Source organism: Pyrgilauda ruficollis, unplaced genomic scaffold (assembly GCF_017590135.1).
Source record: "Pyrgilauda ruficollis isolate IOZ18807 unplaced genomic scaffold, ASM1759013v1 scaffold50, whole genome shotgun sequence".
Lineage (NCBI taxonomy): Eukaryota > Metazoa > Chordata > Aves > Passeriformes > Passeridae > Pyrgilauda > Pyrgilauda ruficollis.
Window position 1 is genome coordinate 6,226,696 of NW_024526600.1, and position 26,652 is coordinate 6,253,347.

Here is a 26,652-nt window from a genome sequence, read left to right on the forward strand (position 1 = left end):
GATCGCCTAAACCATTAGTCCAGCAAATTAAAAAAAATTATCAAGCCAGTAAAAAATGCTTCCTTAGCAAATTTCTCTCCTTGTTTGTCCTTAAGGATCACTTACTTTGTACACACACGCACAAAATCTTTCAAATAACCTCGCTTTCCCCAATCATTTAGCATTATCTGTATGCAAGGGTATATTCATTATATCAATGAAGTCGTTCATCCTTTAGTACTTCCCACAAAAATTAAAGCAATAAGTCTTGTAATTGTTGCTTTAAAAATAGCTAGGTATTTATCACCCAAAAAAAGGCATCACTATGAAAATGCATAGCACATTTATTGTTCTGCTGTTACAGCTTCATGCTGCAGCATTGTGCTAATCAGCTTTCTTGTACAAATTAGGTTTATGGGATTTGAAATAGAGAGAATAGGATAATTAGAGAATTGATATTCTATTAATGAACCAATTCCATTATTGCAGAACTAACATGATTATTGCAGAAACTGTTGCTCATCTGCACTACACTGTAGTATCCCAGATGGAATTCTTGACAACTGGCCTGTTCTCATATATATATATTCCTATATTTATATAAATATATCTATAAAGTAAGGAAAATTAACATCAATATTCCAGTGTTGGTTGAGAGCACCCACTTAATTGTTGGCTCCTGAGGGCAGGCACTTCTGGGAGCGTATTTTGGAGGAACTAACCAGTTTAAGGAAGGCCAAGCAGAGGTTGTTGTTCAGGTACAGCAAAGTGGGCAGTGATACTGTGAAATGTGAAACTTCCTCTGTTTCTGGGTGCACAGGTCTTAGAAATCCCTGCCAGCCATCCATTCTAAACACAAAATAACTGCACAGTAACTCCCAAAGTTCTCCTTTCCCATAATACAAAGCTGTCATTGCAATGCAGGAGGTTGAGGCTGTGTGGAGCAGCAATTTGAGGACTCTTATCAGAGAGAAACATTCATTAAATTACTTGATAATGAAAAAAGTCTTCTGCTTACCAATATTATCAAAAGTGCTATGATGCAGGAAATATTTCTATCTCTCCTACTAAACCAGTGCTTCCTACTAGCCTAGTACTTATAACCTTTAAATCCCAAACTCTAGGTCAAAGAAATGAGCAGAAAATTGCAGTAAATTGTCAGGCAACACAACTGAATGAACAAGACAACAAACTAATCTGATGATGAGGGAGTAAAAATTTGATAAGCCTTTCAGAACAGATGTTTCTTCAACAATCCCCTGTTATGCTGGTAAAACAGTTAATGTCATTTTGAACCTGGCAAGAAATTTTAACAACTCAATTGGACATTTCCTGCAGAGGAGTTTATAAAATACTTCTGTCTGAACTGAGGAATAAACTCATACAGGATCCATTGCTTGACTTAACAAATTTTACATTGATTTAAGAAAATTAGTATTAAGTGATCTGAAACTACCGGGAAGACAGTCTAGCAGCCTACTTTACCAAAAGTAGCTTTCTGTAATTGTTCAATTACAAAAAATGCTAGGAACAAACATGACTTCAAACACAGATTAGGCATCAAAGTCTCTTGAAGCCCATTGCAAGCACCAGCAATTGGATGAGCTGGGTCATAAAGAAAGTGCAAGACACTGTGTACCAGCTTCCCACTGCAACATCACTCACGGCTGCCAATTTAAAATAATGGCCCAAAGGAGCTTTTCCAAGTTATTCATGGATCACTTAGGAGGAAGGATGTGAGAGTTATTGGAAATTACTCCCAGTGGTGTTGGTGTGGGAAGGGTGAGGTAACCAAAACCTACATGGGGAGGATGGCTTGGAGCCTGCCCCATTAGATTTCCCAAAAATGCTGTGGGCACAGCAGGTGGGGCAGCAGGGCAGAGGGAGCAGGCACCTCCTGGCTGCACCTCACCTGGCCCTGGGCAGGCTGGAATCCAGGGGCTGGGAACACCAAGCTGTGGTATCCTAGAGGACCACGGAACAGCTGCTGGAAGGAGATTCCCCACTCCCCTCCATCCCTGACAGCTTTTGCTTTGTCAAGGACCCATGGCATGCACTAAACTCTCAGAAGTCCCACCAGCAATGAAGGAGGCAGGAAAGGGTGATTTTATGCAGGATTCCCAGCCCTGGGAATCAGGGGTCCCATCTTTGGCTCCAGTTATCCCTTTCAGGCTGTGCTGTTTCCTCACAAATCCCTACAACAACTTCTGCTACCACCTCTCCTCCCACCCACCAGTGCTACTCAGAAAGATGCCTATTCCTGTATTTGGAGGGGGCTGTTTTGGGATTTTTTAGTGTGTATAAAAACCCCTATATATCTATGTGTTTATAGACATTTTTCAATGTTATGCACACACAGTGTTTGCACACAGACCCATTCTTCAAAACTACCAAGCAAACTGTTCACAGCTCAAGTTCTCTGCCTTCAAATGCCAAGGTCTCCCCAGTGATCCCAAATACTCACACATCTACTGCAATTTCCTTTGAGAGACATTTCTTTCATCCTGGAGGAAATTTATTAAAATGCTGACTTTTCATTTAGGACACTTTCTAATTAAGTACCAATCTTTAAAGCTTCTGCCTTCTAAGACTTATTGTTCTTTGCACAAGATGAGAAGGCAGTCACAATTCATTGTCTTTATAGAGACACATATTGGTTCAAAAAATATATATATTTAGCAGCTTGCAGTTCCATGTCCTTGAAGTCAGAAGTGCTTTTATAGTTTAATACAGGGAAATAGCCAACTTTTGCTGTTCTAGACACAGGCCCTCAACACAGCCCTATGTCCATGGTACATTTTTAAAATGTGTAAATTTAGACTGTAATAGGTTGTTGAAGACTCATTGCAAGTTCTTTAGTTCCATAAATTGGGCCATTACCTCACATCTCATATTCCCATATTCTCGTTTATGTGAAACTGATTATTGCCAATAAGATAAAATCCAAGTGGCACCATATACAATTTTCCAGCTAGAAGAGAAAGGGAAAAGGAGAATTTTAATAGCAGAAGTATTACAGGAAAGCACCCATCTTCTAAGAGTAATACAAACAGGCTGAAACGAGATGAAGCCTAAGTTCTCTTGCTTTCCTCTGAGTTGCATTTTACAAGGGTGTAAAGAAGCTGGTGAACACCAATGGGATAAATTCCCCAGCAGAGGTCATCTCAATGTTGACATTACTACAAACATCCTAAAAAATGCTCCTTGCATGCCCTGCTCTGTTGGTTATCTTCACTGATGAACCACTGCAGCTTTGAAATTTTCGTGCCATGTGTTCTCTGGCCACTGTGTAACACCACAATGGACATGAGAAATGTTCTGCTTGGAAATCTCATCTTTAGATTTTCTACTATGGATCTCCTGGGCAGGGTTCATCTCCTTTAGCTCTAGAGGGCCACACTGCACACTTCTATATCTGAGTCAGTCTTCCCAGGCTCCCTTTACAATCAGTGGGGAGAAATAAGCACCTCCAGGCATAATTTACTTGACTCAACTGAGACAGCTACTTCAGGCTGAGAATTAACTCTGCCCTGGAGATGACTGCTTCCCTGTGTAGGGTGACAATTAAGGATTAGATGGCTGCATTTAGTCATTTAAATCCCACCATTTCTGGTTTAAAATGTTATTTTCCCCCAATGTTCCCAATGTAGAGTGTGACACACGAGTAGTGAAATCTCACACAGTCATAAGTGGAGTCTGTACACAACAACCTGCTGGAGAGTTTTCCCTCTAAAGAGCTGATTTTCTTTTGAGAGTACAGAGTCAACATTTCCCAGCAGAAGAAAATCATCAGTTAGCTCTAATTAATGTGGCTGAACATGTGTACTAAAATGGACTTCCTCCATTTTTCACCCTCATGTTCAAAGATTTGACAGAATACTTCACGCTCTTAGGTGCCTATTTCAATCCAAAACACTCTCTAAATAGCACTTGCAGCTAATTGATTTGTCGTCATTTACTTCCAGCTTGCTCTCTAATGCTTCAGCACGGTACTTTTAAAATTTTGAACACAGCAGAAGGCCCTCCTGGGAGAAAAGCTTCTCTGAGCTTCCTCATGGCGTTTTCAAGCTGCAGTTCACAGATGAAGGAGCAATGGGAAACAAACACCACCTCCAGCCATGCTAGAGATGCATGAGGCATGAGGCAGCTGTCACTCCCATTCACCTCCTGAGTGACTGCATTTCATCCTTTTGACCAGCACTGACAAGGAGACAGGGTGCTCCCTGAAGCTTGTCCCTTTGAGATTTATAATAGGGGTGGCTGCTAGGATCATTCCTCTCCAGCTTATAAATGGCAGTTTCCCAGAGGGAACAGAGAGGTCGCTTTGGGAGCTATCTGATTTTTCCAGATCCAGTGTCAGACACAGACAGGTTTTATTTTGTCCATACACTCAAGCAAGTGTCAGAATAAACATCAGCTGTGCATCTTTCTCCACTACCAGAGCTTAGGCCTAGGAATACCTTTCTCCAACAGAAAAAAATATGCTATTACTTTTAATCCTTGATGTAGCTTCTGCTAAGAAACACAAGATCACTCAGTGTAAAGCATGGAGGAAAAGCTCAGCCTAAGAGAGGAAGCTGACAATGTAAATGTGCCTGAAGGCAGCCTACCAACTACAAGATACAACTTTCCTTCCTGAACTTTGCTACTTGCTTTGCTTCTTGAGGCGCCAAGTACACTAAGGATAACACCTGACCCCTTTGTGGCAAGGATAATCTACCCTAGGAATAACAGTGGTGATGCTTTATCTGGAGCTGGGTCATCTGCCATCATTGGCAGAAAAGTGTCTTTTCTGGCCCCACTGCTTCCAAACAATAGCTCTTGACAACAGCCGTGGAATCAAATATGTGCCACAGTTTAACTTCAGCCATGTGAAATGCAAAAGGGATCAACTTTCAAGTTAAGTACCAAATTAATTTGAAAAGGAGAAGACTCTTGCCCTTTGAAGCACAGTTGTTATTATTATGGCAGAGTTATTTTCAGCCACACTCTTGTTTCTGGAAAAAAATATTTTCTTACTTGAGAACAAATGACTTGGAAAGAAATTCTACAAAAATTGTTTTTCATGGATACATCCTTGAGCTACACCTTTTTATGTAAAGGATCTTCCACCTGTAGCTCTGCCTTGGCTAGAAGAAAACCCAAGAGCTTCCTTCTGCCTTGTTATGCTGAAGCACACCAAGAAGTACTAGGTCAAAGCTTTACTTGGAGAGAAGTTTACAGCTGTTGACCAGCTAAATTGTCTTTAAGTTATTTATACTCAGCTCTCTCTCACTAGCAACTAAGAAAATTACTGCATCCTTATGGAAGAACATGTTGATTTGCCATGTCTGAATCCCTGCTTTAGATGTTTAAGGCGCTTGGATGGCTTCTCCTGGAAGGAGGCACCTTTTGGCAGAGGGATTGTGATGGATCAATTAATAGGATCAATCAGCATTTGATTTCAGCTCACCCTGTGCAGCCATCAAGGATCCCAAGAACTGGTGCAAAGTGCTTGCACACCAGACTCCAGTTTGCACCTTCAAAAACCCTCCTACACCACCACACCTGGGTGAAACCATAATTGCTTCAAGATAAAAAAACCTTATAAATGCAAATGCTGCTGAAACCAGTATGTCATCCTTAATGGTAGGCTCCTGGTCTCAGACAGCTTTTCAGCATCCTAGACACCCATTACATTTCCAAATGGCTCTCCAGGCTTAATAAACCACCCCGTGAAGTTCAAGCAAGAGCTCACAAAGTTCTCTGTAACCTTTCGGTGTGCTCAGGCTGGATTTCTACCTGACAGATCAGAAGCAGTGGAACCTGAAAAGCAAATCTGCTCCCCAGGAGATGCATCAGGAAGGATTTGCTGCTGGGTCCTCTGCTGCAGAACTAATGGACAGTGCTCATGGCTCAGACTACTTGCAGACTGTGCAGAGATTGGCAGGGAAAATGTGACCAACTGGCTGCTGCCAAGGGGTATGGAATGGGAAAGGCAGCCAAATGGGAGCATTCTGTCAAATTGCACGGAAAAATATTCTAAAAGCTCTATGACACTGGGGACTGAGCTCAGCTTTACTTCAAGACATTTTTGCCACTAGAGCAAAAGGAAAGTACTTATTCGACCCCTCCTGGGGCATTAAGTCATCCATTTTTTACATTTCTTTGCAGCTAAAACAAAAAGGTAAAAATCTTGTCTTTAACTTCGCTAGTGTCTGTGTTTCTAGTAGATAAGGAAGGAAATGAAGGGCCAGGAAATATTCAACTTCTCTCCCTACTCATAGACACTCTACTGCTAATATTATCAGACATCTAAATGATTAATAAAATAAAGAAACCCAAAAACCAATTTTAGTGCCATGTGTTGTTGGCAATCCAAATGTCCAAAGACAAAAAATGGGTAATTAAATTTATATGTACATGAATTTTCCATTGCCAATCATTATTAGTGTCATAATTCTATATGCTGAAGGAGGGATTACAGCTCCTTGATAAAGAAGGTTTATTTCATTAACTCCTTATGTACAAGTAGGAAAATTGCAGAAGAGTCTAGAGGAACAGGTGCACCATTAAGCCTAAATTTAAAAATACTATTAAACAAATACAGTCCCTGACATAAGGTTTGCAATATCGCAGAATAGGAAAATACTATTTAACCACATTTAATTCCTTTAAATTATGTCAATTTTAGATACTTGGCTATAGTATTTCCTATAGGTTGATTAAAATATCAATGCAAGATGATATGTTCTTTAAAAGTACTCAGGAAGTCACCTAGATGTTAAAAGAGCTTCTCAAGAAATTGATGCATGAGGTTTTTTATCCAGTTTCACGGAGAACAGGAGATCTTTATGAGCTCTTCTCTGGTCATAAAGAGAGTTTCAGGAAAAACAAGCAGCTGAATCTATGTCTTTTGGCTAAAGTCAGTAAATATAGGCAGTATGGTTGTTGTCTTTTCAAAAACTCTCCTATATATGACTACAGCATTAGCACTAAAAGCTTCTTTATAGCCAATATAATATAATTTCTAACCACACAAAACCACATCCAGAAGGAGGCATGTGGACTCCTCACTCCCTACCAAATGAATTGTTAGTTCTCTAGAATCTGTAGCATGCATGCAATAAAAAAATCTCCTGATTGAACAGGGCACAGAATTTGAGCAAGACTTTAATGTTCTGATCAAATGGCAGTAGAATTTTAAATGAAAAGCAAAGGCTTGAAACGGCAAGAACTGCTCAGACTGACATTTTTACTGTAGTCAGAAGAAAGTTCCTGTGCTCATCAGTCTCTTGTTTTGATAGATAAATGGTCCAAATACTCTCTCCCAGCAGTCCCAAGCAGCATTTGTGACATTCTTAAAGGCAGTTACTTTCCAGACCACCTGCTCTGAGACCACACAGATAAACACTTAATAACACAGCTTATGAAAACTTTTCAAAGTCAATTGCCTCTCCTCTGACACACCTTTTGCTGATGTTACCTAACTGCTTTTAAAAGTGCAAATGCAGTAAACATCATCCATGGTGAGCTGAGAATATAAAAAGACCTATTCCCACATATAAGCCACTGCAATCAACACCACTTTTATTAGCAACCTGCAATGCAGCCAACACATGGAGATGAAGAAGCCAGAAAAAGTAACTACTGTTGTTATTATTATTGTTCTTATGAATCTCTCATACAGTGGCAGTCAAAAATCCAAATATTTCCTTCAGTTCTAGACTGGAAAATAACTTTGTTGTGCCACAGAGTCAAGAAAATGAAGAGCCCCCTGCCACCAATTTCCTAAACAGATGTCTCAGCAATTATTCTGCAGACTTCTGTGAGCACAATGCTGTCACTGATGCAGCCTAGCTTCCTTCTCAGGCATACTTCCCACCTGCACAAAAACTCAAGAAAGCACACTCCCAGCAGTTGAAAAAAAAGGACTCTTACATGTGAGCAAATGAAGAGCCACAATGACACCAACTTCTTGTAATTTGAAGACAGTTCAATAGCCTCCTTCTGGGTATTCTGTAACAACTATCATAGTAGTAAAAGATTTTTAATCATATTAGGCTGAAAAAATACATTATTAAGTAACAATCAAATAGTTCTTATCTTAAAACCTATTAAGGCTTACAGACCCTATGCCTTGATCTGGCAATTGTTCAGCCAGACATAGAAAAACACGTATGAGACGGTCAGTGGCACAGGGCAAGGAGCCCATGCTGGAATACATCTGTTTTTTCCAGCTGTAAAGGAATTACTGGGGGAAAAGAACTGATAAATAATTGCCTTGTGTTCAAAGCATCTGATGAGCAAACCCCCTTTTCACTGCATTTCATTATGCAAACAGGAGGGGATGAGAGAAGAAAGGAGGACCTGCTGTGCCCCTGAACACAGCATCACTGATAGCAGCTCCCTGAGGCTTCAGCTATTCACTCTTTCAGAGACACAAACTTCTCATCATCACTAGTCTTTGAAAAGGTTACCTCGAGCAATGTGCAACCATTTGACCATGCTGACACCTGTAGATACTGAGCATTGTTATTTTCAAGTGGTTCTGCAGCATAACTTTCAGGGGGCCACTACTGGCACTCCACACCACAGCATCCAAACAACCCTGGATGAAATTACATATATGTGATTGAAGTATACCACACTCAGACTAAAGGAAGAACAACTGGAAGCTGTAACAGATTATTTGAGCTGGATGCTTTCTAGCCTAAATGTATTTTACACCTTAATTCAATCTTCCTATTGCAGGACTATCTGCAGAGCTGACAGTTCTCAATATAATATTTTTACGAAGCACAAGTGCTGGATTGCCCATTTTACACACTGAAGTCATTCACTCACCAAGCTCTCCTAGTACATCATGAAGCATGATTTCCCAGCAGACACAAAGCAACAGCAGGATCCTACCACCCTGCTTGGCACCAGCTGCTGGACACTGCGGGGCACGTGGAATCCTGGGCATGAAGGAAGGATGCCAAGGTGGCAAAGAGGTGCCCTGGTACAACAGAGAGAAATCAGTTCAGGGAGGTGAGAAGGGGCCAGCACAGTTGCTTGATTTGTGTTGTCCTGCTTTGACATCCAACAGGGACCTTTCCAAAACAATTCTGGCACCAATATCAACTTCTCCCAACTGAATAACAACCTCTAGCATTTAAACTGATTCATCTGTTTCACAGGCCTGAAGAGGCACATTTTGACACAGTTCTCTAAGTTGGTCAGAGGCAAACCAAAAAGGGCAGCCAAGTTCTCTGAGTTGGGCAGATGCAGCTGCTTTTATCCAGGATTACCCACACGGACACCGGCTACACCGTTCCTGCTGCAACATCCACACAAAGAACATAATTCCTTCTTGCCACCCAAATTCAGCACTGCTCACTACAGGAAAAGTAATTATCTGTTAATCATCACAAAAGTCAGAAGCCAACATAAAAGCAGCAGTTATATAAAAAAGAAAACCCACAACAACAGACCATGTCAGGTACCCATTTATCTAAATTAAAATCTTTATCCGTTCCAATGTAATAAGGAGCATAAACCTACTGATCCCATTAAATACAGCTGAAAAACATCTTACAGCAATGCTTTTCATCATAACAAAAGGTTAATCTAATGATCCTCTGCCATATTTGATGGTTATAAGACATAGTCAAATTTTATTTTTGGGGGTTGGTTTGTTGTGGTTGTTTTGTTGTTTTCTATTTCATTGTTTTTTTTCTTAGGCTTGGGGGGGGGGTTGCTTCTTTCTTCAATGCTCTTCTGCACCTACTTTTCACAAAATATCTTATCTCCAACTGAGATAAGATAAACCTTCATGGTATTTAAAGGTCTGCAGCATTTTTTCCACTGCTAGCTGAACATAATAGGGAAGCAAGGACCTCAGTGCATTTTTACATCGAACAACACTACCTCAAATCACAAATTTTCTGAAAGCCGCTATTCTGTTTGTTATAGAGGTTTTTTTCCAAATTAAAATTTGAATTTGGACTTAGAATAGTTGATGAATGAATGGTTATGTCTTGGCAGTTTTCTCCCATGCAGTGCTGTCTATTATCTAGTGAATAGAGAATACTGACAGTCAATACTATGGTCAAACCAGGTCATACTGCAGTAATCAAAAGAAAATGTGTAACATAATACAATGTTATTGCCCACACAACCGATTCTAAGATTTTAGATAAAGTTTCCTGCATGGTCTAAATTAGTGCCTAATGATTTTTTTTTTTCATTAGGAGGCATTATCAGAAACAGAGAGAACAAAGAAACTCAAACTCATTGCAGGTACAAAATGACTGCTTGCATGGGTCTAAAACAATCCATTTGAATTATCAGAAAGGATAATAATCTTGCAGTAGAGGTCAAGTAACAGCAGAGCTAGGAACTGCAGCTAATGGTGTTGGAACTTTTCAACCTCAAATCCCAGAGATAAGCAAGTACAAACAGATGGAGCTTCCATATAAAAATACATATAATTTCTTCAGATGCTGGCAACCACAGCCATTTCTCCTGTTCCAGCGGCTGGTGATCTGGCTATTTCTCTTCAGTCTTACTTGAAGCCTAAGGTACCCTGGTCAACTGATTAGAGAGAGCATCCTCCTGATTTATGCATATATAACCACCTGTGTCCTTTTAAGAAAGCCTCTAACCCTTGAGAATAGGAGGGGGAATAATTGGTATATATGAATTAGTCACATTCGAAAGATTGTGAATAAAGAAACAAAGAGGAAAAAGAATCACAGAATGTAATGTCAGCATTTAGTGGCTGAAAATGGGAAAACTTGAAATGAGGAAAAAAACCCCAAGGTATTTTACAGAAGTGGGCACTTGCCTGATTCTGTTCATTGCTCTTTTCCAGAACAGTTAACATTATAATGTTCTTCAACTTCAAAGAGCAAAGAAGCAATATGAACACTAAGGAAATGTAGTTTTCAATGATGACTTCTTAAAATAGAAAACACAGAAATGATGGGGGAAAATATGATGCAATATACATATGTGTACCTACACAAGGGCAAACAATGTGAGAACCTGTACTACAGGTCTCATTGCTTATCAACAATACATTGATGATAAAGTGTTAAAAGCCTTTTTCCATAAATTTCAGTAGCTTCAGAGGTTAAAATTGAAAAAGCTTCTTTTGAGCAGACAGCTTTGAAGTTATAATTTGGTCTTTTCCAATCTTCTGGTAGAAAAATAGTTTTTCATGCTCTAGTCCATAGGAAATCCTCCAGCTTCCCAATGTGACAGTTGGGCTGTAATCAACCCAGGGAAAGGAATTCAGCATTTCCAGCAGTGCTAAGCACGAGGTTGTTGTTCTCATACATAACAAACAAGCCAGATCATGCTGAAGCAAGGGCTCACTTTTGATTTTTCCAGGCCTCTTCCAGTCTCTGAAGATCAGTACTTTAACCATTTGGCTCTGTCCTTTACTCTTGCTTTTTACCATGTTATTATGTGAAAGCACATCTTACAATCTTGATTTCTCTCAGAAACGACAGGGGCCACAGAAAACCTGCAATTGCTGAGAATCCACTGGAGGTTTTCTGAACTCTCCTGCAGCAGTTCAGAGCACTCATGTGCCTTCTGTGGGTTTGGGCAATTAGACACAGTCTGTTTAATGCTTCTTTTCACAACCAAACTAATATTATCAATATTATTCATGTTATCATGTGCAAGTACAATCAAACAGGTTTTTTTAACAGTTATTTTGAAATACATTAAAATGCATTGCAAGAGTGTACCAGGTTTTCAAAGAAACATTCTTATAATATAAAAACAAACATTTCATTTTCTCAACATACAACTTAAGGAGAAATCGGCTACTACAATTATTTCCTCTTCATGTTATGATTACAATCTAAATCTAAAAGTTAGAGTTGCACAACCCCCTTTTGAAACTGCATAGGTTTTTCTTACTCAGGAAACAAAGAGCCGAAGTGCTGCCTACAAGAATCCCTAGGACAAAATTGTACCTAAACTTCTATACAGTGCTGAAGGCTTTCATAGTCACAATGTTATGTTTTGAAAGGTCTTAGAAAGCCAACATCGATAGATTCTCAAAGGAAAAAAAAAATCAACAGCAGGAAAACCAAAAACTTTTAAACTCTTCCTTAGTCTATCATTCAAGATTCTTTAACTGCTTTTATCAATGAGAAATTTTGGGGGTCAGCTGGAGCTGGGTGATCTTCTTAGACAATGATCATCTGTACTGAATTCCTGGGACAACTATAAGGCTGGTTTTCATAATTAATTCTGAATCATCTGTTTAAATTTTAAGGAGACATTCACAGTCATCTGTGCTGTGTGTCAAGTGTCACAACTACATCTGAATTATGCAAAGGAAAAAAGTTGTGTGTGACAGTCTGTTATTTTCCTATCAGAAATGAAAATGAGTTCACAAAGCATTAGAAAGCTTAAGAGCTGATTTAGCAATTGCAGCATCTACAACAAGAGACCTGGCACATCCAGGAAACTTCCTAAGGAAGATAAATCTTTGTTTCTGAGTTTGGACACTTTTGACACTGTCCTGCCGCTGCAAGCTTTCTGGAAAGTGTTGTGCCCCTAAAAATACACCCAAAGCTGAATGTTTCCAGGAATTCTTCAGCAAGCTTTGATGGCAGCTGACCACAGAGACATCCATTCCCTGCCAAAGTAGGATCTTGGGAGATTTTGCTGGGCTCCCAGTCCTGACCACACACAAGTCATTTCCAGACCAGCTGCTAGTCTGGGCTGATGGCAGCTGCTCCAGTTTGCCTTCCTCTCATCCTTGCTCCTGCAGACACACACTGAGCCAAAGAAACCTGCCAGAAATCTCAGGAATCCCACACACTGACCTCCACCGCAGCAGAAGTGCTGCTTGCTGCATCTTAGCTCTTCAAGGAAGTTGCTGTATTTGTATCATTTCAATGCAGTTCAGCACCAGTGTGGGATGCAGACACATACAAACACTAAGCAGGGGTTACTCCAACAGCCCTCCTTCCCAGCCATTCCACTTCCTCAAGTGCTCCTCACAACTCTTGCGTGTGATGTACTCTCCCCTATCTCCGCAGCTCTCCTCACCACACACTTGATTTCATGTAGGCTGGGATTATTATGCCTAAATTCTGCTGTTTTTAAAGAGAATCACATTGCAGTGCAATAAGAAACTGAAGTAAAGGGAAAGGCATGCTCAAGAGCTGCAGAGTAGTTGGAAATGAGAAAAGGAAGAAAGCTAAAGCCCAATCTGCACTAGAGAAGGTTTGCCAGCATAGCTGCATCCCAGATCTCAAGACACAGATGGTTTAAACAGCCCTGGAACTAATGGGGTTTCTGCCATTAGCATTTATGCCAATTCAGTGAGTGAACATAACTCTTCTGGCTAAAATATTCAGTTGTGTCAAAGCTAGGATTTAAATCCCTAAAAAATATAATTAAAACCTACCAAACAAACAGGAAAAAAAAAAAAACAACAACAAAAACTCCACACAACAGGAAAAGTACATGAAAGTAGCAAATGGTTATCCTGTGGTGCCCATGGAAAGTCTGATCAGTTACCTGCCCACATTAATGCTCTGGCTCCATGCAGGAGAAAGCAGGCACAAGAACAGTTCTCTGTATGGTATCACCAGCACTGTGGCACCCCATGCAGAGTGTAGCAAAAATCATGTCCTGGTGCAGATCTAAGTCTGAAGGCACAGAATCTGAATTTTAGAAAGACAGCACCCAACCTAAGCGTACAAGTCACCAAGGCGAGTAGAAGTCATCAAGGCAAGGCAACCTCTGGCAGAAAATCATTGTCTGAAAGAAAAAAAACAAACATTCCTCCACAACAAAATCCTGTGCCACAGATGCATCACTTTGAGAAAGCTTTCCACAAATTCGTCCTGCTTTTCTGGCAGCTTTCCTCTCTGTCTTTCCCACGGAGACAGGACAAAAATAAAAATCTTGAATTCTACTTCCTATAAAAGGCTGATGTTCTTAATATCCCTCCCTATTCCAAAATCATCAGCTTTAAGGACTGTTTTGTTCATTTTGCTTGAAGTACTTCTTGGCCAGGGCTTACATGCACATCATTCAGGTGAAATAGCCTGAATTGTCCACTTAGTCCCAATAAAGGAAATGTTAGAGAAGTGCTGTTTAGGGCAAACCCAATGCAGAGTTTGCATCTGATAGGATTATCCCATGCCATATGGATAATAAGATCAAGGGGAAACGACCTTCAGTCTCCAAGATGATCAGATGAGGATTAGAACAAAGACAAATGACACAGCTAGAAGTACAGAGAAAGAGACTGGGAAATATGCAGTAAGACAAACACTATCTCAAAAAGCATCAGTCTCCAAAAACTAGTCAGAGATGAGATTAAAGATTAAGAATTCTGCCATCTCTCCTAAGTGTAAGTGATCAGCCACAGACTTGTGCTGCTCTTGTGTCACACAGAATCCTGCTGCAGATGAGGAGCACAGGGACGTGTCGCTTTCACTCCTCTTCCAGCAAACTCTTCTGAGAGTTTCTAATTCTCCCTCAAAGCTGTCCTGGTGATCACACAGCAGAAAAATAATCCCCCAACTGCTGGACCAGGGTACAGTCTGAAAATTATGTTTTCTTATGCTATAGATTGAAATAGAGATCTTTTCCAGGGACACATTTGAAAATATTGATTGTTTTGTTACTGAACCTCCTTCTTGTAAGAGTTTCAGAGGGAGGTCTGTCAGTGAAGGAGGTTTGGGACTTGCAGCTGCACACACAAGTGTTTTCAGAGGGCTGTCAAAGAACACATGGCCTCAAAGCATAAGGATGAGTGGGAAGTGGGAGAAACAAGGCTGCATTTTATGACTGTTCAAGCAAACTCAAACTGCCTCTCAACCTCCTTGCACCAGCACTGCCTTGTGGTTACTACAGGTTTCAAGCCCTTACCTGAAAAGGCAGGTTTTTTTGGAACACAAGCAAAGCCATTCTGCATTTTCAACCCCCTGTACAAATTTAGTTGATAGCAATGAAAACAAGCCACTCGTGCCTAGGAAGAATCTAGCTGTACAAATTAGATAAAAAATCAGTGATTAGTCACTTTGATTCACTACAAATAAAAAAAAAATTTAAAAAAAGCAAAAATAAAAAAGAAAAAAACTTCAAGTAAAAACAAACAGGAACCTTGCTTTTTCTTCACCAGAACTAAAGTAAAAATTTTAAACTTTTTCTTAATACAGAAAAGTTTTGGTTGAATGGAACATTTCAGGCATGTTAGATCCAAACTAAAGAAAGGATGAATGCCAAAGATGTAGGGATGGGAAGTGAGTGGCCCACTTATGTTCAAGTTTAGATCCCAACCCCAAGTCCATGGGGATATGTGCCTCTAAGAACAGGGTGGTGGCCACAGGGTTACATGGGATTTTGTCTTTATCATCATGGATGTGCCATTTTGCTCAGTGTGGAGCTCACACTGGAGGACTGGGTGCTCAAACACTATTTCTCACATATATTTATTTATTTATTTAAAGAGCTTTGAGCATCAGCAGCAGCAAAGATGGCAGGAAGCAGCTCCCATGGGAACTACTGTCCAGGACGTGATCCTCTGGGACTCTTCCACAACATATACAACACAAGAGACAACTAGCCAGGCCATTATCCTGAGAGATCTGGACTAGGGGCTCAAACCAGCCTCAAATAAGGGAGGAAACCAAATCCCTTTATCTAACAAAGAAACATCACTGTCATCTCTTCTGGAGAAGTATGAATAGAGGAATGAAATTTTCTCTTTCTCCAGCCAAAAATGATCGAATCGTAACAGGTTCACTCTGTGACCACCCAAGTAACTGAAGCTGGATTTGGGAGTCATGTGTTATATAAGCAAGTCCATCATCCTGTGTTCTTGCTGCTCCTCCTTCCCTCCCCCCCACACCCCTCAGCTAGATTAAAACAGATGGCAGAAGGACATGAAATAAGGAGCAAACACAGGCAAGTGACTAATTTTCCAAAAGGAGACAGAAAGCCAAACCCTTAACTTCAACGTTAGAAGCAGCAAGGAATGCATAATTACCCTCTGAACATCACATTCCTCCACAGAAGCAGATGCAGTGGTTGCTACAGATAAGATGACAACAAGCAGGGGAGGGATCCTCCAGGCAGGCTTGACAGGCAGTCTGGGACTACACTGCAGTCCTAGACACACAAGCAGAGAAACTGGCAAAGGAGTGGGAAGTATGAAGGTGAGTTAACTACACCAAGGAGATGAGGACAGAGCTATTCCAGTGCTTCCCTTTTACCAGAGAGCACTGTCTTCATTCCTGTCCTGCTGGATCTCTTGCATCTCTCCTGTCAGCACCCAGTGGCAGAGAGCAAATTCCCCTTCCCTGGCAGCTCGAGGAAGGCTTCAGACTTTGCATTTCAGCTGCTTCAGTGGAAGCACTACCTATCTCTGTTGGTTTTGCTCCAGGAAAAATAAGATGACAGAGTAGACATTTGGGGGGGTAATTTTCAGGGCTAAATCCTTCAGACTTTGTCATTTTAGCCATTTGGGATTATTTCTGCTGGCAGAACGAATTTAAAGAGACATCCAGAAAATTTAAAGCAAGCATAATCTTTGTTGTGCCTGACACAAAGCATACTGCAGCACATAATTTTGCCAACAGAAGGACTTTTAAGACTGTTACACAGCTAAGAAAAGCACCAAATCCAGGTTCAAGGCACAGAAAGGGACTTTTCTTTGCCATTCTGTAAGAAATCAGGATGCCTGTACTCAGACATGGAGATACCTATTCTCCAGGACTCAGATTTGTTTCCTTCCTGTGTTATATTGGTATTCAGGGCATGCTGCAAAGCCTATTTATTTGCCCTTGCTTCTCTGAGACGTGCTTGGGAGACAGAATTCCACATTATCTTTAGTTGATATTAGTTCAATTGATTTATCTGTAATTTTGCAGTTATTTGTTGTCTGTGTTTCTAGGTCTGTTGTGACCTTTTACAAGTGGGAATTATAAATAACTCCAGTTTGTGGAGGGTCATACAGCAAAACTAAACAGCTTTTAAGATATTCCTCCAGCTGTCAATACATTTCAGGTCCAAACTGTGCTCAGTCCCATAGGCTGGATAACATCATCTAAACAGGGAATCTTAAGCATTACTTTAGCTTGCATATACAAATATTTGCTGACAGATTAAGAACTGGAAATAACTCTACCTCTAAGTGGCAGATACGGGGGGAAAAAAGAAAAAAAAATAAGGTTTTAAGCATGAAGAAATGCAGAGTGGGTAAGAAGAGTTGGCAACCTTGTAATTTCTGCTTCGCACTTCGATCTGCTGACAGACATCTACTTTGCATTCCAGGAAAGGCAGGCTTGCTGCAGCAGCCTTCAGCTGGCAAGGAACTTCCCTTACAAACCTTGTCCCAGGGATGCACTGTGGCTTTAGAGACTTAGGAAGAGCTATTGGCAGGAAAGAATTTAAGGACACCAAGAATCAGGTGAAAGTGTCCCTCTACCCTTCCTCCTCTGTTGGGACATGGGAGTTCAAGATCAAAGTACACATCCCCTATCAGAACCAAGTACAAGCTCCTCTTTCTTAAATGGGATTTTTTTAATCCAAAGCAGCCATATTCCCCTCTACTCACACTTACTATGATGGATGAAGCTAATTGTCATTAGTACATCACTTGGTCAGTACCTAAAGACACACAGTCACATTAGGAAGGATTTGCATTATAATGACTCATAAAAAAATTAAAGATCCAATTGGCTTGCAGGTCAGAGTGGCCAACAGAGCAAGGGACACCTGCTGGCCAGTGAAATGTTTCATTTCAAAGCCAGCTGAAGCCTGGTGGAAGGTAGAAAACTAGGAGTTTTCTCTGCCCCAGCACAATTTTGTCTTGTGTTTACTTAAAGGACAAAGGCTGCTATTGCTGCCTGTAGTAGTTTAAATGCCCTAAATTCAATCCCTGTCTTGTTTTGCTGTCTAATTCCTGTTACTGTTATTTAATTAAGACACATTTTGCTAATGAACCCACACAGAAAATAAGCGAACACCTTCTTCCACCCCTCCCAGTACTCTCAGAAATCCTGTATTTGAAAGCAGTACTTAAACCCTAATCAGCAAGTTTTCTTCCCACCAATGCTTAAAGCAATATTAAATAAAAAGAAAAAAACAGGACCAAAAATCAAGAGCTGTACATTTTTAGCCAATGTACCCCAAACAGAAGACTGATGATGCCTTTCTCAAAGATATTCCCAGTCACGTTTCTCCAGCATTAGGGATTTTTAATTATTTTTTATGTTTCAAGGGCAGAGTAGTACTGTTTTCCAAACCTGGAAAGGCAGACTAGGGCTGTTGAACAAGAGTAATTACATTGTTATTTTGTAAATCTTAGTCACAAATGGCGGGTTATGGGCTTAATAACACACACACATGCTCAGAAAAAGCTGAAACACCAGCAACATCAATTTTTCTTGAGTGACCTCTAGACAAATTCAATGTTTCCTTCTGTGATAAGGCTGCACAGACATTTTCACCCATGCCTTCTCAACATGATCAGTAAGATGATATATGTGTGTGTTTACAGACAAAGAAGTATTTATATTCAGGTCACCTTAATATGCCAGATCTGGAAGGAAAGGAAAAAAGATATGTAGAAGTGGCTAATTCCTCCAAAATAATAGTATTCCTATGTCCAAGATAAGAGGCACGCTATCTTAGGTGAACAGCAGCTTCCTTTGTTTACAGAGCTCTTGTTCAACAATCATAAATAATAAATAAATAATGAATAAAGTACAAGACATAATTTTCACCAGTCTTAAATTCAGGACAATGTAATGCAATCAAAATTTTAGGTCTTTCTAGAGTTTTGGAACAACAGATGAGTATTGGAAAGGTAATAATAAAAAACACTTCCATCTGCAGCAAGAGCAGGTGCCATGCAATTTGAGTTATCAGTGATAAGCTGATAGATTCTACAAGAGGGGCACTAAGCTGCCAGCTTCGCAAAAGTAGCCTTACAAACATCTGGACTGTAGTAATTCTTCTGAAAATAGCTACATGCTTGAAATAGTCACTGCTAAACCCATTCCACAAGAGATAAATCACGCTACTAAGAGAAAGCAATAAAAATAAACAAACTAAGCTTCCAGGGAATTCCTCTTGTTTACAGTGAATTAGCAGAAGCACTGTAATGAATTTGCTCAAAAACTGACAAGGAAAGGCTAAAGCAGAGGGGCAGAGGCCAGCTCTCCTGCATTCTAATCCAGTGCACTGTCTACAGGATCATCCTTCATACTCCTAAAAGTGGGTTGGTTGCTTGCTGTGGACAGAAGCCAGCCATAGCAACTGACTGAACTGAGTTCCACTTAAGAAAAAATCCAGAATTAGGTCACTCTGGCCATTATCAAAAAAGAAAGAAGCAGCAGTCCTTAAATACTGCCAATGCTTCAACTCCACATATTTATAAAACAGTCTTTTTTGTTAATGATCACCCAGTAAAGCTGCACCAGTTAGAAAAGGATCCCCACCTCACTTGACTAGGAAAGCCACCAAATTTTCTGACTGGCAGTCCTAAGCATTACAGCCCTCTGCATGGCTCTGCCTCCACACAGAGAGGCAGATTCACTGCACAGAAACGTGCACATTTCTGCCACTGTGCTTCCCATAAAGAGCCTCCAAATCACAGCAGCACTAAGGAAACTACTGATTCCTACACACCACTTTTACAAATCTACCCATAGCGTCTTCCTTACTCCACACTCTCAAAGTGAAGAATCTTTCAAAAATGATTAATCAGCTTTCATTAGCTCTAAATTGCTTTTTCCTTGCTTGCAATTAAGGACTAATATCCAAAGAGTTAGAAATTTATAAGGTGATTAAACATAATGAGTGATTAGCCATAGTATGATCAACTGCTGAATATCAACAGATATCTTAGTTTTTCCCCAATAAACTTTTCTCCCTATGTATTTGCACAAGCTTGAAAAGGAAGATTTATTTAGCAGAGGTTGAGCATTCAACAGATAATAGCATATGTGTCTGTTCTTTCCCTAGAATGCAGCTAGCTATAGACAAAAGTATGTGCAAAACAGAAATTAGTGTGGATTCAGAAGGTTTTAAGGTGACACTGACACGATGAAAGATCTGTTTTTACATGTGTAAAGTATATTTCAAGTTCAGAGAAAGGAAAACGGAAAGCACACACACGTTGTGATCAGCTCATGTACAGGACAAGTATCTGCTCAGCATGTGCAAATATCACCACATAAAATATGTTTCCTTTTCTTGTGCTTCCATTCAATTAAATGTTGGTCAATCAGTGCTAAAAACACTCTTGAGCAGTCAGTAGCATATTAAGCACTGCCTGGGTTAAAATATCAAACCAAATGAATGAGTTGGGTCCAAGGTTATAAACAGTAAACGAGATTATTTTTCAGCCACTCCAGCATAATATCAAAAAGCTTTAGTTATGTTAATGAAACCAGATTTCTGAAAGAAAAAATATTCACTAATTTCACATATTTCCTTACATGTGGCATCCAATGTAGCACAAGTGCAACTCACCACACTCAAAAATCTGTGAGAGATAACCCCACTCAGGTGTTCATCAAGTAGATCTTACACAAGAAATTGCAGGTCAACACTCACTAGAGGATGAAACCTGATCCTCTTTAGAGCAGAGCTTGTCACTCACAGTAAAAGCTGGAAACGCCAATTCAGCTGCATTCTGCAGGGTACTCAGAAACTCTTTTTGATAAGATCACATCCCCAGAACACAACCAAGAACTTATTTCATCAGTATTTCTCTGTATTTTCCTCCCTGCTGAGCCACAGGAGGAGCTAGGCTATTTCCATAGAAAAGTCATTAACAGAACAAGGAGCACCCAACTTTCCTTCTGTTTTCTTTGGCAGAAACCACAGAACAGCAAAACTTGTGGAAAAGTAAAGACGTTCTCAGGACTCTAACGTACACCTAATATTTCACTTAGCCAATAAGTGAACCCTTTGAAGCTTTAAAACATATTAAGCTGCTTCATTTTAGACGTGTAAGAGGAAGACGTAAAATGACGCTTTCACACAATTTTTTTCTTCTCCTGTTTGTATGGTGTCACTCCAGGGCATATGGCAATGTTTCACATTTCTATTTTCTCTTCAAAACTATGTCCCAGTTAAGAAATCCCATGTTTAGCTAATACACGAGGAATGAGTCACTTATTGATGGGGAAAATGAGTTTATATGGGGAAAATAAGCATTATGCCTGCTGGATTAATGTTTTCAACAGTCATTACATTGCTTAGTGGAGCAGACAGCACAAGCCTCAAAGTAGTATTAGTGTTTACTTTAGGATGAGGTTGTTCACATTTAACCAGTTTCAGGACACCTCTACAAAGCATTCAGAATAAGTGCTTCTAGCTGGAAGGGAAGTAAGTATTTTTAGCCACTTGAGGAACTAGGCTGGAGTTTGGAGCCAAAATAATTTCTAATGTTAACTCTGAACATTTTGTAAGCTTAGGGCCCACAATCTTTTAAGATGACAAAAATCAAGGGTGCATCATCTGAATGTTTTTACTTTTCCAACAGGTAACTGCTACGGGTAAAGATCATCTTTAAAAGGGAACATGGATTTAATAAACTCAACAGAACAAAACAGTACGTCAGAAGAACCTTTCAAATGGGCGACATCCAAGATTCTCATTTCCATTACCCTGTCTGTGCTCGCTCTAATGACAACGGCCATCAATTCTCTCGTGATGACTGCAATAATTGTGACAAGAAAGCTCCACCACCCCGCCAACTATCTAATCTGCTCTCTTGCAGTGACTGACTTCCTTGTGGCAGTCCTGGTGATGCCCTTCAGCATTGTCTACATCGTAAAGGAGACCTGGATCATGGGGCAGGTGGTGTGTGACATTTGGCTGAGCGTGGACATCACATGCTGCACTTGTTCCATCTTGCACCTCTCTGCCATTGCTTTGGACCGCTACAGAGCGATCACGGATGCCGTGGAATATGCCCGGAAAAGGACACCTAAGCACGCTGGCATCATGATAGCAGTCGTATGGATCATATCCATTTTTATCTCCATGCCACCTTTGTTTTGGAGGCACCAGACAACCAGCAGGGAGGACGAATGCATCATCAAACACGACCACATCGTTTTCACCATTTACTCCACATTTGGCGCCTTCTACATCCCGCTGGCCTTGATCCTCATCCTTTACTACAAGATCTACAAAGCAGCAAAGACATTTCACAGGAGAAGCGTCAGCCGGATCGTGAGGGAGGAGGGGGTGAATGGACAAGTCCTTTTGGATGCAGGTGAAAGAAGCACCAAATCAGCTTCAATGCCCAGCACAACAGAGAAGACCTCAGATCCCCTGGTGAGCTCTGATAAAATCAATATCACCCTACGAAGTCCCAGGTCTGAATCCAAGCATGAGAAGTCCTGGAAAAAACAGAGAATCTCCAGCACGAGAGAGCGAAAGGCAGCAACGACGCTGGGTTTGATCTTGGGGGCATTTGTGATCTGCTGGCTCCCGTTTTTTGTAAAAGAAGTAGTTGTTAATACCTGTGAAACATGTCACCTCTCAGAGGACATGTCTAATTTCCTAGCATGGCTGGGATATATAAACTCCCTTATTAACCCTTTAATCTACACAATCTTTAATGAAGATTTCAAGAAAGCCTTCCAGAAGCTTGTACGGTGTGGGCAATACCTTTAAGAGCTTTTGTTCACATAAGGAGAACACAGTCATTGTTTTTTAACCTGTATAAATTTATATAACTGAGATGGCATTTGTTGAATTTAAGGCAAAGCACCAGGACTCTGCATTTACATTATAATGACTTTTTTTGTATAGGTAATATTGGGAGCATTAATTGCCCAAGTTTTAAAGAGATGGATCTTCTGGGATTGGTTTTGCTCTAGAAAAAGAGGTAGCTCTGATCCAGTTGGGATTTGCACAGCTGCCTAGCTTGAAGCATAAGGTATTACCTTAAATATGAAGGAAATATGCACTTGAAGTAGATGAAGAAACAAAACTTTTTTAAAAGTAACCCTCAGTCATCAATGAAATGTTAAGTAAAACAACACACATATTTTAAACCCTACTGATACAAGATATAAAACACACCATAGAATGACAACGTGATTTTAACAGTCTGGCACAGGCCTGCAGCATAGAGCCAAGCCATTCACAGCCAAGGGTAGTAGCTTTAAATATATCTACCATCATTCTAAGTCATTGAGCTTCAGGGTGAGCTGCAGCCCTGCCTTGTCCCATAGGTGGACTTCCCTGTGTTACACAGCACCCCAGCAGCAGGCACGGGGCTCTCATGGGTTACCAGTTTCATAGCAATCCAGTGTTGGGAGCCCTCTGCCATTGCACACCCGCAGCAGATGTGAGCATAACCCCAAGGGAAACAGCCAAACATCTGGGGCACCTCCAGTGAGCTGGGTACACAGAGTGCCTGGTGGTCTGAGACACTATTTCCATGGGAAAGGGAAGACTCAAAGAGCAGCTGGTTCTCCTTGTGGAGATATTAGAAGGGAGAGAAGCAGGAGACAAGGAATCACTCCTTTCTCCATGTCCTCACACCTGGCCAGACACAAAGCCCGTGACCTGCAGCACCAAACCAGCCACAGCTCATACCAGGGCTGAGCACTGCTGACAGAGGGTGGCTTAGTAAGGTTGGAAGAACTGGGGCTGACAGCTCCAGCTCAGTATGTTCAGCCCTCCATCCTCAAAAGCCTGATGCCCCTGAACCTCTTCTCAGCTGCCCCAAGCACCAGGGCTGTGCTCCCTTTCCAAGCAAGCGAGAAAGCACCACAGGGCTGGCAGCATGGGTCTCTGGAAAAGGCTGTGCAGCGCTTTCTGCAGCAGGGAAAGAGGGAGTGACCTCAGTAAGCACTGCACACCTGGGCAGGGGATCCTGTGGGATGCTCACTGAGAAGCTCACCTCTAAACCCCTCCTTCCCCCTGAGCATCCATCCATATCCCCATTCCCTGCAGAGTTAAAAAGGCAGGAACTCCAGCCCACCCTAACTTATTTAGTCAAAGATGACCTCTATGAACAAATCTCTTCCAAGGCTTGAAAGATGGCAGCTTGGCCAATCCTGACTTACTTACATGCTCTAGATGCCAAGCCATGAAGTTGTTAAGAGCCACACCAAAGCCCAGCTTTTGCACTTTTCAGGATGAACAGATTCAGGCTGTGTCACTAAAAGCCCAGTTTCAAATTCTTGGTCAGACATTCAGTGCTGCCTCACAGGAACAGGTACTTGAGGCTCCTTACAGGGATTACAAACCCCACAGTCAGCAGCAGCAATCTCCTGGAAAGGTTCTCCAGTTTGGCACCTGGGCCACCAGCCAAAGGAACTGAGAAATGACAGCACCATTGTCACCTTTAGTTGGGGAAAGGTGTCACTGGCCCTTGCAATTGTTCTTGCAAGAGACTTTCAGTGGTTTGTATTAAACAAAAAAGTCAACACTGTTGTTTGTCTCTCCCCTGCTCCCTCCTCTGTATTACAAACTCTGGAGTTTGTAATAATTTTTGTATTTTCCCCACTGGCTACTAGCTGACACAACAGCTGTCAAAAGGGTTTCCTGCAAGATGACACAGTTTGATACTTGAGATACTGAACTAATTTGTTTCTGTTACATGCAACTTACTGTATTCTGCTTTCACATCAAAGTCCAAATGAAATGCTATTCAGAATTAGCAGAAACAGTGCATTTGCTTTGCTGTTGATTTTAACACAGCCAGGAATCTAATGGAAAGCTCACTTGTCATGCCATGGAGCTCTAGCACAGCAGTGGCACAGCTAAATTTTGAAGATACTGGGATGTGACAGAATGGAATTGGCTCATGCTCAGTGCAAACCAGCATGCTTTATTACCATTGCAGTCAGAGCACAGCCTCTGCAGCCCCCATGACCTCAGCACTGGCTGCATTATGCTGTGAGAAAAAATTGCTCTCAGCATCAGCTGTGCTCTGCTGTCTCCAGAAAGAGCCATGAATTTTAGCTTTCCAAAAGGATTAGCAGATTAGCAGGAGGCAGCACAGAAAACCCCATAAAATCATTCACTCTTGAAGACCTCTGTTTCCCAAATTTCCTGAGTCATAACCCTGGGTGTCTTGGGGAACCCATTCCTCTCCCCTTTCCTCTCCCTTTATGGCTGCTGGAGTACAGACTATATTGTTTATCCTCTTACTAGTAAGATGTTTGACAATATTTTGTGAAATCAAATTGGAAGGAAAAATAGGGGCTGCTTTTCAGGAGAAAAGATACTTAAAATACTCATTTAAATAATAATGGGTGAAGCTCAAAGAAGGAACCATATGTAGATAAACAGAAAATATCTGTAATTTATGCACTGTTAACAGTATTATACTCTGAAACTAATTAAGCTGCTAAACATTTCTCAAGATGCAGGGTGGTTTCTTTTGTATCGTTTTCACTGAGCTCTATCTGCTCACCCTTCAACACAGCGGTGGGAGAGGAAACTACAAGAAATCTGATCAAACAAGTGGGAAGTTATTCCATTAAAAGCACTTGCGGCTTGTGGACCATCATTTCTTGGTGTCTGACTGCGACTCATCACTCATTCCCTTACAGAACCCACTGTGCCAAACACTTCCCCACACAGCACCACACAGTATCATTTCATCTCTAGCATTTACCCATGCATGTGATGCATCCAGAAAAAAATACAAGAATTCCCCTTTCAAAATGGATAGACATTAAGATGTCTGCAGGATGCTGCTTTCCCTCCCCATGAAGCACACAGGCTTGCACTGGACCTTAGCAGCAGATTCAAGGAGCACAATTTTATGCACTGGAGCTAAGATTTTTTGCAAGTAGCTCTGTGCCCTGTGAGAGTTCAGTCTCAGCGAAAAAGAAAAAAAAAAGTGTCTGGTTTCCCACCTCCACCAGAAGACTCTGTGTGTGTATTTCAGGGAAAGGGTTTACATGTCCTCCAGAGTTTGCACAAAGCTTCCTGGTCCCTATATCCCTGCTGCAGCTGCCCTCTCCATTGCTGTCTGCTGCCCACCCATCAGTTTAGATTTCTTCCAACACCCAGAGAACTGGATTTGGAGCAGCTGACCCACTCCCACTTCAGCTTTTACAGAGAATGGTTCCTGAAGCAGCTGTGAACACGACATCCAGCTCAGATGGATGGTTTTAACAAACAACAAGCAGTTAGATACACCTCGTTGTGCTGTACTCATTTCTTTGCCTTTCCTCCCTGCCAGATGCTTTATTGGTGTCCTTTCCTCCTGGGGATGGCATACCCCTACAAAGAGCTTGGGGACTGAGGAATACATTTGTTTTAGTGATGCAGTCACACTTGTTAACACATGACTGTACCACCCAGAAACACCCACCTCATCCAAATGCTCTTTTGGCAGTCGCTGTCTTCAGCTGGCGCCTGATTGTTCTCGGTGCTGGGGAGGTGCACGGAAATAGCTCCGCGCCAAATTATTTTCTCCAGTAGTTACAAACTCAGCACATTATTTCTAGGCAAGTACACTCGACCTTTGCAAGTCTGAGAGGAAACCCTTGTAACAGCCCAGTAAAGATTAAGAAGAATCCTAACATGTGTCAGTCCTACTACAGGGACACTACTACCAATAGCAGAACTGCTAAAAATTACCAGCAAGATGTTGATATCTCGTCCCCTGTGAAATCCTGAAATGAATTAAACTTTTTTTTTTTTTTTTTTTTTTTTTTTTTTTTTTTT

The 26,652-nt window shown here is 41.1% G+C and overlaps 1 protein-coding gene across 1 annotated transcript; it reads left to right on the forward strand.

The window, feature by feature from the left end:
• The first annotated feature begins 21,525 nt into the window (after positions 1–21,525).
• HTR1F (5-hydroxytryptamine receptor 1F) lies at positions 21,526–22,629 on the forward strand. The gene has a single exon (XM_041480273.1). It carries the CDS (start codon positions 21,526–21,528, stop codon positions 22,627–22,629), a length of 1,104 nt encoding a protein of 367 aa, XP_041336207.1.
• Positions 22,630–26,652: the final 4,023 nt, after the last annotated feature.